The 23,103-nt window shown below is 40.0% G+C and overlaps 1 protein-coding gene across 2 annotated transcripts in view; it reads left to right on the top strand.

Moving 5' to 3' along the window:
• Positions 1–1,459: 1,459 nt before the first annotated feature.
• Positions 1,460–23,103, top strand: part of LOC118006474 (FYN-binding protein 1-like) — a 150,522-nt gene continuing 128,878 nt past the window's right edge. For both annotated transcript variants that reach the window (XM_034999143.1, XM_034999141.1), the window contains exon 1: positions 1,460–1,735. In XM_034999143.1, coding sequence (XP_034855034.1) covers positions 1,733–1,735 — 3 coding nt within the window. In that variant the 5' untranslated portion in view covers positions 1,460–1,732. The remainder of the gene's footprint in view (positions 1,736–23,103) is intronic.

Raw genomic sequence — 23,103 nt, 5'->3', positions numbered from 1 at the left:
GCTAACAAACATTTTGTATCCTCCTTTTATTCACTGAGCATTTATTACGTGCCAGAGACGGCAATTTCAATTTCCTGACTACCCACCTAGTTCCTGACCACACCCTCTTTAAAATACCCACAGGTTTCGAGGCAGTATCAGGTTCTTTTCCACCTCTGGAACTTGCCCCCTGCTCCGTCTTCACTCCTTGTTCTGGCAATGATGCTACCCATATTGCTAATCACATCTGCATTTTGAAAAGCATTTTCATTTAAAAAAATAAATAATAGGAAACATCTTTTTTTAATATAGGATTTGGATTGTCATAGCAGTAATTCATATTAGCTCAGCATCAAGTGAAAAAATCTGGTGCCCCGCTCCTAGGTGGTAGTACTTACAAGAAGATCTAGAAATTTGCAACCCAAAATTAAGGCATCAGTTGCCTTTCCTTTTCAAGAGGCAACACAAATGATCTTCTGCCCTTGAAATTACTTTAGTGTCAGGCTATGTATTCAAAATAAAGGAGATAAATCCTGGTACCAGAATGTGTTCAGACAGGTATTGCAGATAATTGATGGGATTTGAGATCAAACACCATGCTTTAAGAATATAGTTTACCAGCATGAGAGATTGAGATAGGTGATGCTAATAAAAATTGCTAAAAACCTAACACATGAAGCTAGATTCACATACAATTTATATTTTTAATGAAACGAATGCCATCCTATGATAAGTTTATGGGTATCGCCACCATTTAAATGTTGGTGAGATAGATTTAAATACATTTGGGATTGTTATCGTGTTCCTTTTATTCTTTTTAGGATCATAGTTACATTTTTAACAAGTATATATACTCAAAACAGAAAAGTCAGAAAGTCAGCAAAGTACAAAACAAAAATTATTTGTAATAAAACGTTAACCTAAGTCAATCACTGTTAACATTTTAGATTGTGTCCTTCATTCATAGATAGATAGATAGATAGATAGATAGATTCACAAATATAGATTTTATATAAAACAGGTTAATCATGGGTGCCCGGGGGACTCAGTCAGTTAAGCTCAGGTCATGATCTCAGCGTCCTGGGATCAAGCCCCACCTCGGGCTCCCTGCTCAACAGGAAGTCTGCTTCTCCCTCTGCACCCCACCCCCTGCTCTGTCTCTCTCTCACAAAAATAAATAAATAAAATCTTAAAAAAAATTAAAAAAAAAAAACAGGTTGTGTTCACAAAATGTAATACCCAGGCACTTCTTCTTTTTTTTTTTTTTTTAAGATTTTATTTATTTATTTGACAGAGAGAGACACAGCGAGAGAGGGAACACAAGCAGGGGGAGTGGAAGAGGGAGAAGGAGGCTTCCCACGAGCAGGGAGCCCGATGTTGCGCTCGATCCCAGGACCCTGGAACCATGACCTGAGCTGAAGTCAGATGCTTAACGACTAAGCCACCAGGCGCCCCAATACCCAGGCACTTCTTAAAAAATTCCATGTCATCTTTCAGACTTCAAACCTCTCCCAAGTACCTGTCCTCATATTATTAAAGCATAATAACTTGATAAACCTGGTCAGTTATACAAATGCTCTGAGGGCTGAGATAACATGCAAATAAACCCTACATATCAATGTGTGAAGACTGGACAGACCACACAGTTCAAAAAAGGAAGTGCACTCTGCAAAGCTAACTTGCACATTCACTGTCCGCCTTACAGCATCTTCGGGGTCGCCGTGTGCCAGGCACATCAACTCTTTTCAGTAAAATGGTGAGTAAGAGATTTTATGACTCTCCCTGGTCCCCTGGCAAACATCCCATCTTCTCTAGGTAGAGCAGAGCGGGGTGGGGAGGCTTCTTGCCAAGTCCTCCAAGCCTTTGGAATGTTTGCTTGACCCGTTGTTGTTCCATTTGCAAATAAAGTTGCTGAGTGTTACACCAGTTGAGAGTCTGTGGCTTCAGGATTTCCCGTTTCTGATTCTAGCCTTCAGAATAGAGGAAGGGCTATGACTTTCGGAAAGAAAAGTTGCATTCTTTGTCTTTGCCTCTTAAGATAGAGAGGTGCCAGGATCAGTAACGGAGTCGAGTTTCCTATTATAAGCTTTTGGGATCCCGGAGGAGAACTCCAATGATAAATGTTGGGCAGTAAGTACTGCTGATGATGAGTGCCATTTTGACAACACAGTGGATTTTGTAAAGGAGCTCTTTTGTTTAAAAATGCATTTTATTATTTTAGCTAAGAGAAGCAAACAAAACCCAAATAGTCCAAACCTTAGGGGCAGGCTGTGTTCCCAAAGTTCATTGAAAGTCATTATTTGGAGCAAGCTTAAAAGAGTGACTGGTTCCCGATGGTACCATAACAACTCGCTTAACCCATAATACAGCTGAACTGCAGTGTTAGTACATGGTTTCCTATTATTTCTCTGTAAAAATGGCCTGTGTTCTTATACTGGTAGTGTTCTTATGCTCCCAGAGTCTCGAAGAGAGCTAACTTTCTAGTCCATACACCCCCTCCACTACTCCCCAGTCCCCAGAAGGCTGGAAACTTGGTTATCCCTTCTCTTGTGAGGAAGGGGATTGCTTCCTCTGCCAGCCCCTGGTGTAAAGACAGGGATTGAGGTAATGACTCCTGCAGGTACACAGCTAGGGGCGGAATGCACTGCAGGCACTGGAGTAGAGAGCAAGGTCTTCATGGGATGTGTCTGTAAGGCGGGGGCCTCTTGAGCCAGAATTGGGAAGTACAGAGGTGAGAGAGACTAACCTTGCCATAGAGGAGAAAGGGAGGAGAAGAGACGGGGTCAGGGTGCGGAGTCATAGCGGGGAGGAATGCACAGCCATGGAGGAAATGGTGGCATGGGGATCCTACCTGCAGCCACACTCATGTGGAGAAAGGCAGTCACCTGTCAAGATGGGACTTACAAGTCCTGGGAGTGTTTCCAACTGGGTCTTTAGGTCCCAGATTCTTAGAAGAAAGCTTGACCTTAATTACTGATAACCTTTTCAAAAATAAGTGAGGTTTACTGAGTTATTTGGGTTTTCTTAGGGAAGACGAGATGATAATACCAGAAAAAAAGTTTAACTGGATAGTGGGTATTTGGTGCAATACTTAAGTAATGTTTTCTTAGGGGATTACCATCTCCCTATTACAAAAGTAACACATACTATTAGAGAAAATTTCTTAGAAATATACATATGCAGAAATGAAACAATATATATTTTCTATAGTTTCAACACTTGGGGGCAATCCCTGTGATGTGAGTACAGATCTTTCCAGAATTTCATCATTTTAAAACATATTTTAAAAATACGATTTTTCTATAAGTGCTATTATACTTTATAAACCATTTCCTTACCTGCTTTTTTTATTTAAAATATCTTGAATAATATCTGAGTTATGATACCATTTTTCATGATGAATCATTTTTCCATGATTTAATCATTTCCATATAGTTAAACATTTAGATTGCTTCTTATTTTTCTTTCTTTATGGTAATAGAGGCAATATATTCATTTATACACATTGCTGCTCAGGACAGGTATGGAGTTGGCCTTACGTTGGCCCACATTCTTTATAACATGATTCTACATTTTAGAAGTGGCCCATGTTCTTTATAACGTGGCCTATGTTCTTTATAACATGATTGCACATTTTAGAAGTGGAAGGACATGGCAATAGGATTCTAATTCTCAAACATCTGCCCCTGTGGAAATTGATTTGATCTGTGAACCTAGACAAATTAACTCCCACCTCACGGTCCTAAAGTGAAAAAAAAAAAAAATAGAATACTACCCATCTACATGACAAGTAATTTTAGGTACATTTCAAATTGCTGCATTTTCTGGAAAAAAAAAAAGCAGAAGCAGATATCTAATAATGCACCAATTTTTGTATGGTCGTGATGGGTGAGGAAAAAATCTTCTATGAATACACTTAGAAGGTTTTAAGAAATGGAGTGAAAGTTGGTTTTGGAGCTTTTGTTTGTTTTGCTCCTTTCATTGGACTTTCAGTTGACATGTGAGCTACTGACAAAAGAAATGTGCTCTCACTGGCTCATTCAACCAAGGTTTGTTGAGCCTCTACCCCACATTGGGTTTTGGCTAGAGGAGAATGCAGGGCAAACAACGCAGGTGGGGTCCCAGCTCCCTAGAGCTTACACTCAGTGCAGTGGGTCTCCAACGTTAGTATGCCTCTCAGTCAGGGACAGGGCTGAAGATTTTGCATTTCTAGTAAGTTTTCAGATGCTGCTTCTGGTAGGCACTAGAGAACCACTATTTGGTAGAAGTGATGGATCAAAAGCGAAACAAAGTAAACAAGTCCAATACCTTGTAGTGACTTCAGAAAGAAGCTAAAGAAGGAGCTGAGATAGAACAGAGAAAGGAGATACCCTCTCCAGGGCTCTGGTCCCTGATGAAGTGCTGTCTACACGAAAGCACCAGTTCTCAACTCTGGCTGCCCGTGAGAATCACTTGAGCAGCTTATAAGTCATACCCATTCCCGAGGCCCCCACTGAGACCAGTTCAATCAAAACCTTGAAGTGGGAGGCGCCGCACCGCGAGGGTTGAGAATTGCTGCACCGAACAGCAAGAATGAGCCAGGCACGGGAAACGTGGCCGTAAGAACCGCTTTGAGCAGAGGAAATGGCAGGTGCAAAAGCTGTGAGACGGGGAGGGCTTGGATCTGCAAGAAGACCAGGATGGCTAGAGGATAAGCAAGGGAAGACGAAAATGGCCAGAGGTGATTTTAAGAAATAGGCAATAGTCAAGGGATTCGATCTTATTTTGTTCACTCTAGCAGTCACTGGAGGATCTGAAGCAAAGGAGTGAATGCCATTATCTGGTTTACATTTTGAAAATAGGGCTACTTCTGGGGCGACTGGGTGGCTCAGTCGGTTGAGCGTCAGACTCTTGGTTTCGGCCCATGTCATGATCCCAGGGTCGTGGGATCCAGCCCCATGCGGGGCTCCACACTGGGCATGGAGTCCACTTGAAATTCTCTCCCTCTGCCCCCCCCCAGCTCATGCGTGTGCACTGTGTGTGTGTGTCTCTCTCTCAAATAAAATAAATAAAGAAACTCTTTAAAAATAAAAAAGAAAGAAAGAAAGTAGGGCTACTTCTAAAGTGACCTGTGTCCTCTGCAGGCAGTCTTGACCGTGCCTGGGGCTTAAATATTGACTTTTTCTCTCTTGTCTTTTTAAAATTGTGGCCCAAATTTGAACACCATCAAGTTAGAGAATAAATAGTGTAAGGTTTCTGAAAGGAATAGGTTTAGAGACCTTCAAATAACTTGAGTGGCCGCAGTGATAGCCTAGCTGGAAGCTGGTGTCCCAGGGAAGTCAGAGAACATAAAAGGTGAGCTAGAAGGATCACCTTAAGAGCTGGGCTTCCAACCATTTTCTTTCAAGGAGAATTCTTATCACGTAAGCTGGAGGGCTCCTGAATAATATGCTAATATCCCCACATGGAAATCCGCTCACCTCTTCACGCATCCCCACTACCTGGCTTATATCCTCTTCTGCAAAAAGGGACACCTGCCTTTTGCAGCAAGATCTAGCCTGATGTGTTAAAAAAAAAAAAAAAAAAAATCCTGGGCTAGGACAAGCCAGTTTTAAGCCAAGGATGAGAGATTCAAATACCAGGGGACCTCTCTTTCACCCACACGTCAAGACATGTAGGAGGACATGAGAGCCACTTCTTGGGGCACATTTTGGCATATGGTAAACGTGTGACACCCTTGTCCTTAAAGTAAGTGGGTGTGGGACTCTAGCTCTTGATTTGGTAACTTCAGTATCACTTCCCTGATTCTCCAAGTTAGATTCCATCTGCCCTTTCTGTCCTCTCATGTCATTCTCTTTTTAAAAATATTATGGTATGGGGGCACCTGGGTGACTCAGTGGGTTAAGGGTCTGCCTTTGGCTCAGGTTATGATCCCAGGGTCCTGGGAGGGAGCCCTGCATCAGCAGGGAGTCTGCTTCTCCCTCTGCCTCTGCCCCTACCCCACCCCCTTCATGCTCACTCTCTCTCTCTCTCTCTCTCTCTCTCACCTGCTTCTGCTCTCTCTCAAATAAAGAAATAAATTATTTTTAAAAAATTTTAATAAAATGAAAAATTATGGTATGTTATGAAACAAATAACAAATTCTCACATACCACCAAGATTTCACACATCCTACCATTTTGTCATAATATTGCCATTTTGCCATCTTTTCAGAAAAATAAAAAAGACAAAGTTGAAGTTCTCTTTTTGCCCTTCCCAGTTCCATGCCCCTCCCTCCAACAGCAGGAGACGCCTGCTCTGAAAGCAGCATCTCGCCTACCCAGTCACGTTTTTATGTTTTTATTTCATTTGCCGGCATCTATAAAATAACATACAGTATTGTTTTGTCTGTTTTTATTTACTTATGATTTCTGCAAATGCCTTTTTTTTACCCTACATTGGTATGTCTTCAAGATATATCCATTTGGACACATGCAGGTCTGGTTCAATTTATTGACTTGCTATGTAATTATATGGCAATTTGTTCACCTATTCTCCCAACATTTAATTTATTGTCAATATTTCCCATTTCAAACAGTCCTAGAATGAATATGTTTCTACACAGAGGGCATGGGCACCTTTAAGTTTACTGAATGTTAGCAAATGGTTCTCCAAAGTCATCATGACAATTTAACCTCTCACCAGCCTGTGTATCAGTTGCCATTTCTCGCCATCATTCTTTTTTTTAAAAAAAAAGATTTTATTTTTATTTATTTGACAGAGAGAGACACAGCCAGAGAGGGAACACAAGCAGGGGGAGTGGGAGAGGGAGAAGCAGGCTTCCCATAGAGCAGGGAGCCTGATGCGGGGCTCGATCCCAGGACCGTGGGACCATGACCTGAGCTGAAGGCAGACGCTTAACGACTGAACCACCCAGGGGCCCTCCTCTCTCCATCATTCATTTTTTTTTTTTTAAGATTTTATTTATTTTTGACAGAGAGAGAGAGTGTACAAGCAGGGGAAGCAGCAGGCAGAGGGAGAGGGAGAAGCACAAGCAGGCTCCCCGCCCAGCGGGGAGCCCGACACGGGGCTAGATCCCAGGACCGTGGGATCACGACCCGAACCGAAGGCAGATGCTTAACTGTCTGAGCCACCCAGGCGCTCCCTCCATCATTCTTTTTTTTTTTTTTAAGATTTTATTTATTTGCGAGAGAGAGAATGAGAGACAGAGAGCATGAGAGGGAGGAGGGTCAGAGGGAGAAGCAGACCCCTGCTGAGCAGGGAGCCCGATGCGGGACTCGATCCCAGGACTCCAGGATCATGACCTGAGCCAAAGGCAGTCGCTTAACCAACTGAGCCACCCAGGCGCCCTCCCTCCATCATTCTTAAAACAGGTATCATCCAGGTTTACTGAGAGACTTCTGAGAATTTGTTATATGTAAAACCCCACTTCACTGTTGTTTTAATTTTCCTTATTATTACGAAGATGGAACATGTTTTCTTAAGTTTATTGACCATTCAGGCAACCCCTTCTGTAAATCCTTTTCACGTGGTTTGTCCATTTTCTTTAGATCATCTTTTCATGTTGATTTATAGAAAATCATTATCCAATTCTAGGCGTTCTGAGTCGATTACGTGCATTGTGAATTTTATGCTCCCTGGTTTCTTTTTTACTTTATTCTTTTGGTGTCTCTTTTTTATATGGAAGTTTTAAATCTTAATGCCAACAAATTTAAAAACAGGCCTTTTATCATTTTTAATGTCCTTTTAAAGAAGTTATTCCCTACCCCCAGATATTAAAGCTATTTCCTAACCTTTTGCTTTTCACTCAACCTTTTAAAGATTTGATTTTCATGTTTAGGTCTTTAATCATCAAGATTTTATTTATACTTGTGATATGAGGTAGTCACCTAATATATTCCCATGTGGATAACCAATTTAGTACTATTTATTTGCATCTGTTTTTTTTCTCCTACCACTTTCTAATGCCTCCTTGGTCATATGTCTATTTCCCATATATATGTGACTCTGTTTCTAGGCTCCCAATTCTGTCATACTGGACAATACTTTTTATAAGACTCCATGTTTGTTTCTTACGTCTTACTCATCTGCTCTGGATTCATATATCCTTTTGCTCAAGTACATATGCTCTTGCCTACTGTCTAGCAATTTCTACAGTTCTTTAGGATTTCCATTATTACTCTCCTAAACACAACAAGGACCTAAATACAGTGTAATTACCTATAGAACACAACCCTCCAACCCTATTTCTAGTTCTTAAAACTTCTCCTTGGAAGAGATGTATATCATTTTCACTCACATTTAATTGGCCAAAATAAGTCACACATGGTCTTACCTCAGCTAAAAGGACAGACATGTAGGGATGTATAATTGCCATGCATTCGGGGTAATGGCAGAGATGGGTGCCCATTGGAAAAGGAGTAATATATACTAAAATGTATATTGGTCTTTGTGTGACTGAAAACGTCCTCATTTTTACTTAATTCTTAAATGATAGTTTACCTGTGTCTATTTTAAATTGATAGTTACTTTCCTTCAGTGCTTTAAAGACTCACTCCACTGGCTTCTGACTTCAGTTATTGTTGGACGACATGAGCTATCAAATCTGTCATTCTCTGTAAGTGAAATTCTGTCATTCCCTTTAAGATGTTTCTTAATCTTTCTGTTCTGCTGCTTTACTATACTTCATAGAGATGTGAATTTATTTTTATTTATCCTGCTTGGTCCTGAGAGTATCAGTTTAAAGAGGAGCCTACAACATTTTTATAAAGAGCCAAATAGTAAATATTTTAGGCTTTGCAGTCCCTATGATCTCTGTTACAACTATTCAGCTCTACCACTGTAGCATGAAAGCATCCATAGACAATGCATAAACAAATGGGTATGGCTGTGTTCCAATAAAATTTTATTTATAAAAACATGGCAAGCTGAATTTGGCCCACAGGCCATAGTTGCCTGATTTAAAGATTAATGACATTTTTAATTTTGCAAAATTCTTAGCTATGATTTCCTCAAAACTATTACTCTACCATTTTATCCTTACCATTTTATCCTTCCTAGTTTTTTTGTCTAGAGTCCCTATTAGATAAAAAGCCCATGCTGTCCTCCATGATTTTAATTACTCTTCCAAATTTTTTAGCCCTGTGCCTCCCTGTGGTGAATTCTAAATCGGTTTATCAACTTCATCTTTCAATCCACTAAGGTTTACTTCATCTGTGTCCAGGGTGACCAATTTTCTCAGTTTGCCCAGCACTCTCCCAGTTTTAGCACTAAAGTCCTATGTCCCAGAAACTTCTTAGTTCCAGACAGACCAGGATAGTTGTTCACCCTATTCATACCTAATCCAGGTTTTAACCCATATACTGAATTTTTGTTTCAATGATTAAGTTTTTATTTCCAATTTTGAATTGGTTGTTTTCACCTGTTTTTACTTACTATCTGCCTATTTTGTTTCAAATGTTCATATATTCTCCTATGGATGTTATTCATATATTTGTTTCTTGATGACTCCTGAATCTGGAAAGTCATTTTCAGATTGCTCTATTATTTTAATTGAAGGTAAACCCATTTTTTAATTGTTGATTTTGTTAGGTCTTTATTTCTTATTCGTAGTTTTCTTCCCATATTTTGGAATTTTGTGTTGTAGACCCATTTTGAAAGGTTTTTTTGTTGACTGGCTCATCTTTTCATCCTAACTGCCTTCTCTAGTATTGCGCTCCTCTCTACTACTTCTTCCTGAGGACCCCAGCCCAGAACCAGCTCTACATTGACAGCTGCATGACCAGGCTCACAGTAATACTACCCATTTAGCATATTCATTCCTAAGTCATCTGGCACCTTGGCCCAGGCTCTGGCTCTGGGACTGTGTCTAGCCCAGGCTTTCTCAATTTCAGCACTTTTGGGCCTTGCACAATATTTAGCAGCATCTTTGGTCATTACCTACTGGATGTCAGTAGTACCCCTGTCCCCTTCGTTGTGACAACAGACAAAGCATTTCCAGATATTATCATCCCCAGTTGAGAACTGCTGGTCTATCCTAAGGCAATTCTTAGTGGCAGATCATTTGGTCTCTTTCCGTAAAGCTAGGATTTTTTTAAAAAAGCGTATCTGTCCTTGCCCTTGGCTTCAAAGAGTGACCCTAGTTCAGGTTTTCAGGTTACCCTACAGAGGCTGAACTAACAAATGCTTTCATAACCTGAACCAACAGCCCAACTCACCTGCCCACTAGTTTCACTCACAGCCATGTGTTTCTGTTCTGTTTCTGATATAGAAGTTTACCTTTAAATTTTCTTAATTTATATTTTACCTATCTCTACTTGACATATGGTTAGGGCAGTGAGAGAGCCACAAAACTTTATTTTATTGACCAGAAGATGATTCCTCTTCTTTTTCTCTTTTCCATCACTTCCCTTTAACTTCATATCTTTCTTTTTCCCTTTCCCCCTTCATCCTGGATCTGTGGTATAGGACAAATCAACAAAGTGGAGGAAATGTGTCATCAGGGTTGATGAGCTACTGAGAGAATTAGTCCAGTGTCTCCTGGGGCTCCACCACCCCCCTTTACTCCTATCCCAACCTATTAAGACAGTGGTTCTCAAAGTGTGCTTCCTAAACCAGCAGCATCAACATTACCTGGGAACTTAATGGAAATTCTTGGGTTCTACCCAAGTCTGACCAAACAAGTTTTAGGAATGGGACCCAGCCCTTTGTGTGTTAGCAAGCCCTCCAGGTGATTCTGATGCATACTAAAGTTTGAGGTCTCCTGCACCAAGACTTAGCTAAAGAGGTTTGAACCAATGGTTCTCAGCCTGGCTGCACGTTGGAATCGCCTGTTAAACTTTATTTTTTTTTTTCGCCTGTTAAACTTTAAATTACACTGTTATGTGAGCCACTCCTCCGAAGATTCTGATTCAGCTCAGGTGGGTTGCAGGTCCCTTTACCGTTTAAACTCCCCTAAATGATTCAAATATCCAGTCCAAGTTGATATTACTTATTCATGTCCTGCTCACCCATTTTGATTATCACTTATGCCAACTCTTACCCAGTATTTCAGGAATTCTCCATGAAAATGAGTAAACTTTCAGTGAACAAAATCTAAAATAAATCTTGTCTGGAGGCGGACTTCCTGGGTTTGAATCTCAGTGTTGCCCATTATCAGCCATGTGACTTTGAACAATTTACCTCCTCTGTGCCTCAGTTTCCTCATGTGTAAAAAGGATGAATAACTATACCTACCTACTAGGGTTGTTGCAAGGATTACATTGGTTTATCTATGAATATCTTCAGAATAATGCCTGTCACACAACAAAAGCTATACAAAATTGCTCTGAAATATTTATTTCGTAAGTAAAACATGCAAAACACCTTCAAAATAAACTTAAGTGAAAATAAGTGTTTTGAGAAGGAAAATTTTAAAAAGCATTTATAGAATGTTTCTGGTTTTTTTTTTTCATATTGGAACCTTTGCTTTAGAAGACCCACTTTTTCCCCAAAATGTTATATGCTCTTTAAAAAGATTGATTCAGTAAAAATTAACTTCATTAACATTTTTATAATTTTACTATGTTTTTTAACATCAGCTAGTGGAATTGTAAAACCTGAGCTCAGAATCACTGTCCTATAGTCAGATTTGAGTTTCACAAACTGATAGGCCAACAATAAATTCAACCCTTATGTAAATCCTGGCAGAGGTTAAAAGTGGAATTGAAATAAACATCTGCCAAATTTGATCTATGACACTGAAAGAATTTGTGTGAAATACAGTGAAAGCGTTTTAATAAGATAGATATTTGGGAGGTTTAACTTAAATGAATATATTTTGTTATGTGAATGTCTGGACATAGTCCAAAGAACTACCAGCAATTTTATCATTGCAACTTTGAAAGACAAATAGTTGTGTTTACTTTATCACAAGAGGACATTCACCCGAAAAAACTAATTTTATCACATGTACCCACAACAGCATGAGACGGCATTTCAGGGCTGGGTGGAGTTTTTTTAATAGCAGAACACAGCTACCCCAACGCAATAGGGCTGAGATACATACTGTTTAAATTAGCTACCTAGGGTGTGGGGGAGCGAGGGAATTTCCAAACTATCGGTTGTTACTTATCAAGCAAACAAAGAGAAGGTTGTGAGGGTGGAATTTTTGTAGCTTGGGATTTCGAAGCAAAATCCACCTGTAGCTACTGATTATACAGAGCCTAGGTGGTTTCAGCTCTCAGCAAATGTAGAAGCCAGCCAACTTAAGCAAGCATTGATTGACTTTGATAAGCAGGTCATGCAGAGAGGGAGGAAATTCTAGAAAATAGCCAGAATAACCATGTCTTCAGGATTAATTAGGCAAGAAAACCCAGATATAACTTCTCTAGGTCTTGACACATCTACGTCCTTACTTTTTCACTCTTCTACCCTTCCACATGGTAAATCCTCCTATTTAACTTGTAAGCCACACACATCAAAGAAAAGAAAAAAGAAAAGAAAGGAAAGGAAAGGAAAGGAAAGGAAGGAAGAAAGGAAGGAAGGAAGGAAGGAAGGAAGGAAGGGAGGGAGGGAGGGAGGGAGGGAGGGAGGGAGGGAGGGAAGGAGAGAGAGAGAAAGAAAGAAAGAAAGAAAGAAAGAAAGAAAGAAAGAAAGAAAGAAAGAAAGAAAAAGAAGGAAGGAAAGAAGGAAGGAAGGAAGGAAAGAAAGAAAGAAAGAAAGAAAGAAAGAAAGAAAGAAAGAAAAAGAAGGAAGGAAGAAGGAAGGAAAGAAGGAAGGAAGGAAGGAAGGAAGGAAGAAAGAAAGAAAGAAAGAAAGAAAGAAAGAAGAAAGGAAGGAAGGAAGGAAGAAGGAAGGAAGGAAAGAAAGAAAGAAAGAAAGAAAGAAAGAAAGAAAGAAAGAAAGAAAGAAAGGAAGGAAGGAAGGAAGGAAGGAAGGAAGGAAGGAAGGAAGAGAGAGAGAGAGAGAGAAAGAAAGAAAGAAAGAAAGAAAGAAAGAAAGAAAGAAAGAAAGAAAGAAAGAAAGAAAGAAAGAAAGAAAAAAAGAAAGAAAGAAAGAAAGAAGAAAGAAAGAAAGAAAGGCCTGCCAGGACATTCCTAAGAAATGATGGTATACCTACTCTTTGATCAGCGAGAACACTGGTTTCTCTCCTCTTTCAGGGTTCATTACAGACAGACAGTAAATCCAGACATGAGGGAATATTGCTTTCTTGGGCAAGTAACTTGCAAAAACTAGACACATAGCACATCTTTGCATTTGTAGTATCTACACTACTGTTTCCATTGTTAAAGTCTGCACTGAACTGAACAGCTATGGACCCTGCAATTATAAATACTTTAAGAGAAGGATTTGATTTAACAGTGTACTATTTTAATTATTCTAGTAAATTTGCCCTAGACCCATGGGGAAGACTAAAGAGAAATGATGGTTACAATAAAGGGCTCTTGGAACCAGTAGGCTGAGACTAGAAGCCTTGCCCCAACTGAAAATTCTGTTTTCTCAAGCTCTCTGGGTAGCTTTGTTTCTCCTTGCTGCGTCCCTACAAGGAGGCTTGGCCAGTCTCCATTACCAGATCCATTTGATTTCTTACATGAGATACCCATTTTTTAATGTTACCTGCTTGGTTCCTGGAAACACTGGAATTGGTGATCCCGGATTAGATAGTTTCCCTTTCTGTCTTTAATATTTTATGAGTTAAACAAATTACACAGTTCTGGATATATAGAAAGAGTCAGGGTAAGGTTTGGTAAACCTTGCCTTCTGGGTAGGCAGCTGATTTTGGACATGTATGGTTTAGAAACAGTGTCTAGGTATAAGAAACATGATCAGATTTAAATGCATAACAGCCTACTGGGGGTTTCTGAACTAGTCTTGAGTTGCATGGGGGTGCAGGGGTGGGGGAAGGTTGTTAAAAATTTAGTATTAAATAGGGTATTGGTTTATGCAATTTACTCTGAAATTCATCAAAAAACAAAGGCTGTGATAAAGCAAAGAATAGCAAAATGCTAACAATTAAAGCATCTAGGTTGAGTATATTGATGTTCACTTTCAACTTCAATTTCAACTTTTGGTTTTTTGGTTTTTTTTTTAAAGATTTATTTATTTATTTGAGAGAGAGAATGAGAGACAGAGAGCATGAGCGTGAGGAGGGTCAGAGGGAGAAGCAGACTCCCCGCTGAGCAGGGAGCCCGATGCGGGACTCGATCTCAGAACTCCAGGATCATGACCTGAGCTGAAGGCAGTCGCTTAACCAACTGAGCCACCCAGGCGCCCAATTTCAACTTTTGGATATGCTTGTAATTTTTCATAATAAAAAGCAGGGGGGAAAGTTTAAGTGTCACATAGACTGGATACACCGAGCTGGAAATTTCACTACAATACTCCATGCTCTATACTCTTGGCCCGTGCATTCATACAGCCTGTTTATCCACTATATATCAGCACATAACCTCTTTCCTCTAAATGTAACTATCTTTATCATTTTCCTCTCTTGTAAATATGAGATGCTCGATGATGATCTTTTTTTTTTTTTCCAAAAAAATACAGGAAAATGTAGAGAGAGTAAAAATCCCACCATGCAAAGAAAACCACTGTTAACATTTTAGGAAACACTTTTCTCGCTGTATCACTAGACAAAGTATGAGACCTTTCTTTGCCCCTGTCATAGCTGTACTTGCGTGACTTCACTTTCAGGTCGGCCACACCGGCTCTGACACTTCCTTTTATCCATGGCTCCAACCTTTTCAAGAAAGTTCTCACTTTTCACTGTCTCCCCACTCTTAATCACCCTTGATTTGCTGTGTCCTGCCTTCAGAATTTCTCTCGTCAATGCCTTGAAATGTTCAGAAAGCCCCTTTGACATTCCAGTGTATCTTCTCCCCAATTATTTTGCTTTCCACCATGCTATCTTGTGTACCCTAAGCTTCATATTTGCTACTGGACTCGCAATTTTGTAGAGTCCGATCTGATTAAGGCAAAACCATCCTTCTGACTTAATAAGTAACGACACAATTGCAAACGAAATTCTCACTCTAGATAGAAATGAGGATATCCAGGCCAATCCACTTCTGTTTAATTATGGAAAACACAGAGATTATAATTGTAACACCCAGAATTCTTAGTTCAGAAAACATAAGCCAACCTCACATCATGCAGTTTGCACTTAGATTTTGTCACTGCTGCTTCCCACAGGTTCACAATGAGTGCTTGGCAGTCTCTAAAGAGGAGGGAACGTTCTGGGCTCTCCAGATGAGTTTCGGCAATGTTAATGGACATTTTTATTTTGTGGGAATAAAACTAGGTTTTTGTTCTTTAAAAAGTAAAAAGAGGTATTCATACTAATATCTGAGAGGTATCTTTATTATATATGCTTCAAGGAGTTTTCATAAGTTCACTTTCTTGCATCGTAAATTTTATAAGCCTTTTCCTGATATTTTTTAAAGATTTATTTATTTATTTGAGAGAGAGAGAGAGAGTATGAGCGAAAGGGGCAGAGGGAGAGGGAGACAGAAAATCTTAAGCAGACTCCAAGCTGAGTGCAGAGCCCTATGCAGGGCTCCATTCCACGACCCTGAGATCACAGCCTGAGCCTCAGGGTCATGAGATCTAGCCCCACGTCAGGCTCCACGCCCAGCACAGAGCCTGCTTAAGATTCTCTCGCTCTCTCCCTCTGCCCCTCCTGTCCCCCTCTAAAAAAACTTTAAAAATTTTTAAAAATTAAAAATAAAAACCAACACCTTTTTGGATAAATACTGTAGTCTGTCCTCTGCTGATTTTCCTTCTTAACTCTACAGTCCCTTTGAAATTTATTCTGACACATGTAAGAAGTAAATGTGAAGTTAAAATAATATCTATTTAATATTTTCTTTCCCTATTTTTGTTATCTTTAGATTAGCATATATTATGGCTCTCTTTTGAGCCATCTATATTTTATTTTTGTAGTATCATACATTCACAATTATTATTTTACAATATATTCTAATATTGAATAGGGCTAATCTCCTCCATCCCCTTCCATCATTGCTCTTCTTTTTCACAATATCCATTGATGTCCTTCTCTACATATTTTTTCTAAACAAAGTTTACAAATTAAGTTCTTTAAAAATTCCAGTTGTGATTCTGATCGCCATTCTTTCAGTATCAAAAACTAAAAGTAAAAAAGACTAGTATATAGTATCCAGATTTCCTTTTTAGCACTGCTCTGTATAGAGTTCTATTTACTGCTGCACTGGGGAGATGTCTCTGCCTACTCAAGTAACCTACATGTTCTTGGGGCGACTCTTTACAGCAAGGCATAGTCTGGCCGAGGAGTAGAGAGCAGCTTACACAGAGAAGGAAGTCATCTCCCAGTAAAACTGTGGTGCCACTTAAAGCTGGCTAACCTAGCAAGCCAATCAGTCACTGGGGACGAAAGCATTCCTTAATTTATTTTTGTTGTTGTTGCTGTGTTATTGTCATGTAACTTCATTTTTCCCTTAAAGTGGCTATAGAGGTAAAATTAAGGTGCTCAGAAATGTGTGTTCCTCAGACGTTCATTAAGCAATTCCTTTAAGAACAAATTCTAATTCTTAATCTGTCAAGAATTACTCTTGAAAACCATGAGCATGCTTTTGAGTGAGATATATTCATCTATTTGGAATGTAAAATATTTTCCTAATATAAACTTCTTAAAAGGTGGCCATAAATCATCATTTGAAACTCTTCCATTGAAGGGATGACTAATCCATTAAATTGCAAAATGGAACACTCCCAAATCACATGATTCTATCTTAAAGCGGTTACCACCTAGTTTCTTTATTAAGGTGGCTTAAGGATAAAACTTTTGTATGTTTCAAGACTGCTCATTCCATAAAGCTCTCGGGTCCCTCGTCATAAGTCCACCATTTTTGTTTTCACATACCCTAAAAGCAGAACTCTGTTTCATTTTAAGAGGTTATCTAGCAACTTTCCAACCCTCACAGCATGAAGTTCACCCAAGAAATTTGGGCAGAGATCACCTCACGGGTGACTAGACAGGATCTCACCTGCCCTTCCACCCCCAGATAAAGTGATTGCTGGACTATGTCATTTACAAGGTGAGCTAAGGACCAAATTATCTTCTCACTTATAAGTAATCCTAATACTTAACACCAAAAGAAAAACCAAGACCATGAAAAGTCATAGCTATCACCTCACTTAATCATATTCCAAAAAGGGTAGTTTCAGACACTTAAGGGGTGATTTTTTGTTCTGTTTTAGGAAATCTATTCTGAGCAACTTCCCAAAAATGCCTCCTAATTGCCAAACTCTATGGAATCGTTTTACTGTGCTTAATTACATTTGAAAATCGTCCTTTGATTCTTGCCTGGTTCTCCTCTCTGTGCCTGTAACAATTCCTTCTCAGCTCCCTTTGAACTTACGCCTTTTGTGTGGTGATACGCAAGGTAGCTGTCTTTGCCTTCCTTCCGCTCTCACTCTGCCCGGGTATTCTCTGTCACTCTCAGCCACGACCCCCCTTCCGATGACTCACATGACTGGCAGCTCAAATACCACCTGACCCAAACTGAAGTCATCATCCTTCTCCAAATCTGTTCTTCCTTCTACATTCTATAACCCGGTGAACGCAGCCACCCTCTCTCCAGTCACCCAAACCTTATACGTCTACGCCATGTAATATTTCCCCACTGCCGCCAGGGCCCTGCCACCCAGCTTAAAAGCACATACACATTCCCTCCTCTCTAACTATATTTAACAGACTACACTCCGAATTCAGGCCCTTATCCTCTTTGACTGGAGGATTATACTTTTGCAACTCACATTCCTTAAATTCATCATGACTTTGCTACTAGAACGGTCTTTCTAAAGCACATATCTAATTAGGCAGCTTTCTGGCCTCAAACCCTTCAGATGGCTCCTAGTGGCCTAGCAGAGGGGTCAGCAAACTATGGTCTGTGGGCCAAGTCCAGCCCATTGCCAGTTTCCACAAATAAAATGTTGTTGGAACACAGCCACACTTCTCATTTATGTACCGTCTAATGGTTGATCTCAGGCTACGACAGCAGAGTTGTATAGTTTCAGCCAAGACTATGTGGTCCCAAAAGCCAAAAATATTTACGATCTGACCCTTTACAGAAAACGTTTTCTGAAACCTGGCCTAGTGGATACGGTCTGAACTCTGTGTTATGACACGTTCTTTCAGTGCAACCTCTGTGTCCAGGCTTAGCTCTTGCCACACACACACACCCTTAAACCTTATACTCTAACAGTGCTTGTCTGCTTGCTGTTTCCCAGCATGGTCCAACAGAAATCTCTGTTGAGGATGGAGCCGTCGTATGGCTCCGCTTCTAGCACAATAGCCATGGCCCCATGTGGCTGTTGAGCGATTAAAATATGGCTGAATTTCAAATTTTATTTGATTTTATTTGACATACATTTAATTAACACACATGTTTAATTGTGTTTAAGTTTAAGTAACATAAATTTAAACTTAAAGAGCCACATGTGGGCTACGACATTGGACAATGCAGCACTGGACTGTGTCACCAATGGTCTCTCTGTTCCTTCTAGGGGAGTATTTTAAATATTTAGTATACCCTGTCCATCTGGGAAACATTGATATTTCAACAGTTAACTTAAGGGTCACCCTTGCTAAGGAGGCTTTTCAAACTCCCAAGTCCCTGCCTGCCCCAAAAGAACTGGGCATTCTTCTTTCAGTGTTTTCACTGTGCCATCCTATTACCAGGAAACTTCTGTTTTACCCCAACCAGAATATCAGTTCCTGAATGCAGATCCCTGTTTGATTTGTTTCTGCTTTTTAAAAGCTCCTAATCCAGTGCCTTGTTAATTAATATTGGTCAAATTGATTGATTGGTGTCACATTCAGAGTTTTTTCAACATGCAAATCACTTTCCTTCATTTCTCGTTCTTTGACAAATGAAGAATGACCTCTCACACAAGTGCTGAGATATCCTAGGAACCCCTCGTCCTCTCCCCCTCCCCATTAGATGTTGACTTCTCTCTGGAAAAAAAATAACCGATCCCCTTAGCAACCTGATTTTGTTCACACATTTTTAAAGTTCACTTTAATAATAGCATCTTTGATACTTAGGGTCAAAAATGCCGCATTCTTCTACAAGTTGTAAAGAGGAATCCATGACCATTCTGCCAAACCTACTTGTTTGACCTCTATGAAATTTGTTAAATCTGCTTTTTTTTTTTAGAACACACTGATTTTTTGTGGCTTATGTAAACCCTCAGCTATGGCAGCTAACTTGTTTTTTATTTAGCCTTAACAACGTTTAGTATTATCTATTTAAAGGACAATAGAAAGCTCTATGGTTTAAGTTTTCTACAGATAGGAACCCAGCTTGTTGAACTGTGCATGTGGCATAAACAACAATCAACAGCCTTTGAAAGGAGAAGCCAAAGAATATTGGTATCAGTTCTGAGAAAATTTGAGAAATCTAGCCCCGTCAGGTGGGTTTCAAAGTCAGCCAAGAATCTAAAACTACACATGTTTACAGCGTTCAAAGTATCAAAGCAAAGCTTCCATACACTTCCTTTTTGAAATTCCAACTTAAATATTGACAATTTTTAGTAGCTCTTTTTTGCTTGTGTAGAATCAAGAGCTCTTTAAGCTTGTGTAAAATCAAGAGCTCTTTAAGCTAAATTACTTCAAAATGCTTTATGCTTTCTCAAAACTGACATGTTTTAAATAGTTAAGGTTTAAAATCAGATGATTTTGATCCATTTCAAGTGGTTTTTTTTTCATTGCTTTAATATCTTATTTATACTCTTAATACCTTAACCCTGTCGGATCAGGGAATGTGGAAAAGAAGGCTAAGATAATGAATGACGAGGGCTCTATGATGTATCTGATCGCTTCTCTTTCATCTTCCTACCAAGTAGGCAGTGTTGCCCATTCACACCCCTGGGATCATCTGTCTGGCAGATTTGCACAATGGTTGTGAGCAGTCGGCAGAGCTAATCTGTGTGCCTTTCCAAATTCTACTTTTTCCTACCTGCTTTACCCCGGTCAAGCTACTTCACCTCAGTGGCTTAATTTTCCTCTCTGTAAAGTAGGGGGCAATTTTCCTCTCTGTAAAGTAGGGAGCCTCTCCCTTGTGCGTGCTCATGGATGTCAAATGAGCCCGTGTTTTAGGAAAGCATGTGGCGCTGTGCCTACCACAGGAAAGGAGCTCACGGGATGTTTGCTGTTTTATTTGTTATTTAAAATGCTTCGACCCTCAATGAAAATGTTTTTAAACTGTAGTTTAAAACCAAAAGGATCTGAATTCCTTCAAAATGGTTTTGAGGGGCTCAAAAATCTTATTTAAAGGTGAGCAAACACCTACTCTCTAACAATGCTTAGAAACATCTGGATTTCTCTGGGGATATGCAAAAAGGAAAGAACCAAATTTCTTCAGTTAGTGTGAATCAGCCTGGGGCTGGGAAAATGAGGACAGCTGTGGAGTGCTTCCCCCTGACTCCTGAGCCCCCAGACCATGGGCAGAGAGCAGGGACCCCTTTAGTTAGGAGTAATTTTCCTCTTGTTGCATCTGAGCAACCCAAGAAGCTTGCTTTGACTCCATCTAGGCTGTTGGACCAAATTCCCAAAACCTTAGAAGAAAAAATACAGGAAAGCACACTCGGAGCTTACAAACGGAAATCTTGCCAAAGCATCAAACCTTCAGACACTTACGAGTCCCAACTTTTCTAAAAGCACAGTATGGCTCTGGCATATTCTAGATGCTCAACAAATTGTTTGGTGAATGAAGTTTGCTAAAACTCGCTGTAGACAGATTTACTGCCCCATGTGATAGACTGAAAAATGCTGAGGTATCGACATACAAAGAAAAATGCCTCTAAGTGTACTTTTAGGGCAAGAAATGTCCAAAATAAATGATATTTTATACAAGTTATATTTCTATTCCTTTATTTGGAGAGACTTTCTTTTTAAATGGTAGTCCTTACCGTTCCGGCTGCTAATCTGGAGACGGGAGTCCAGTTTATTGAATTGTGCCAAAACTATGAATTCGTATCCTTTTTATATCGAACAGTCTTGGAATAAGAGCCTAAAGGCAAATAGAAAACTGGTCTCCATTTGTAAATACAAACGAAAGGTTTTATCATGTGTCAAAATGAGGTGGAGATAAATTTTTCATGTATATGCTATAGAATGTTGGAAAGTATTATCAGTTGTGCAGAGCCAAATAAAGATATATGGAATGGAAAACCTTTTAAATATTTCAGAAACTAGTATCCGGGAACCATAAACCATTAGGCAAGAGAGTGATCATTTTTGAAAGTCATCCTTTTGAGGAGTATTTAAACTTTAAGACCTATTTTTTGTGTGTGGCATTGTCCCATATCGACACAATTGTATGAGGTAGGTACTATTCCCATCAGTATTCCCACTTCCAGATGGGAAAATTGAGGCACAGAGAAGTCACTTGCCCAAACTCTCACAGCTAACGTTCAAACGTAGGGAGTCTGGCCCCGAGGTCCAGGCTTGAAACCCCTGTGTCATTTGCCTTGAATGGGATGATGTTTCTCCATTCTGTTCCTGGCCATGCCTCTATCACAGGACTCAGTAACATGAACATCTTTCCTTTCAGTTCATATAAATCTATAACATCTTTTTAATAGGTAAATGCTATTCCTTTGTCTAGATATACCACGTGTTGCCTCACCTGTTTCCTACCTATGGACTTTGAATTTTTACTTTTCTACTATAAAAGCCACTTTCTACTCTCAGAACTATTGCTTGTGTGACATCAGAGAGGAACCATGTGAAAGAGTGTGTAAACAGGGCGCCTGGGTGGCTCAGTTGGTTAAGCGACTGCCTTCGGCTCAGGTCATGATCCTGGAGTCCCGGGATCGAGTCCCGCATCGGGCTCCCTGCTCGGCGGGGAGTCTGCTTCTCCCTCTGACCCTCCTCCCTCTCATGCTCTCTGTCTCTCATTCTCTCTCTCTCAAATAAATAAATAAAATCTTTAAAAAAAAAAAAAAAAGAGTGTGTAAACAGTATAACTTGGAGCTCCCGTGGGAGGAAATGACATTTTCATTTCTCCTAGGAAGGAGTTGTGTGATAGGAGCTCAGAAGGTTTAGGATATTGTTACGGAAAAATTAGCCAATCGTGCCAACTTACCATTATGCTACAAAATGGAATTGACAGACAAGAGCCCCAAGCTAAATTATAATCACACAGTTCTCTTTATTGGATAACATATGCCCACCTCATTTGCTGGTTTTCATACAAGGGAAAATAGAGTTCTTTTACTTGGGCTTTAAAAATCTCCAACCTCACTGTTGAGGAGACAGAGTGATGAGCTCCTGGGACAACTCTCAGGTGACAGCCTCTCTGCCGCAGGAGCCCCTTTCCATCGGTCTCGAAACTTCACCCCCTATTTTGGAGTTTTCTCATCTTTATTCCCTGGCTCACCCGTCCACCACACAAGGAGGTACATTGCTCTCCTTTTCTGCATGTATGAGACATGGACAAAACAGAACAGAAGAAAAAAAAAAACAAACTTGTTCTTTCTTCCCTTGGCACACCAGAGTTGCTATGAAATTTCTAAAACAAACAAAAAAACCACAGTAGAACTAAACAAAACACCCCTCTCCAAGTCTTACCACATACTCGTCTTTGAAGGAGGACCTATAATAGCTCTTAAGTCTGTTTACCAAGCCTGTTTGTCCTCATCCCGCCTGCACATCCCGACCCAAAAGCCCCGTCTCTCAGGTGTTCCTTGGAACGGCTCCTTTTTCTACCTTCTTGCGCCAAGGGCCTGTAGGACCACTCGAGACAGCAGAGAATTCCCCCCTAGAACCCATTCAGAATAACCCTTTTAACCAACCGTAGCCTCATTCTTGCTTCTCTCTCAGAGAACCCTGACAAGTTATGTTCTCCATCCCCTCTACCTCAGTCTCCTGGAATGCACATGCCACACAAACATTGACAAATATTGATTAACTACCTGCTTAATGCAGAGATTTATGGGGATTATGACCATATGTCTCAATATGGGTTGGGAAAATATAACCGTACAGCTTAGAGGAACCCCCACCCCGTTCATGCACGCACATACACTTTTTAATTGTGGTGGAACAGAAGCAGGCTTTTTATAATGAACTGTGGATTCTAGCCTTGGACAGTTTCAAGAAAATTGTTGAAATAGATTGAA

The sequence above is a fragment of the Mirounga leonina genome, unplaced genomic scaffold (assembly GCF_011800145.1).
Source record: "Mirounga leonina isolate KUSES-001 unplaced genomic scaffold, KU_Mleo_1.0 Mir_97, whole genome shotgun sequence".
In the NCBI taxonomy this organism is placed as follows: domain Eukaryota; kingdom Metazoa; phylum Chordata; class Mammalia; order Carnivora; family Phocidae; genus Mirounga; species Mirounga leonina.
Note: the sequence above shows the minus strand (reverse complement) of the source record. Positions and strands in the feature narration are given on the sequence as shown.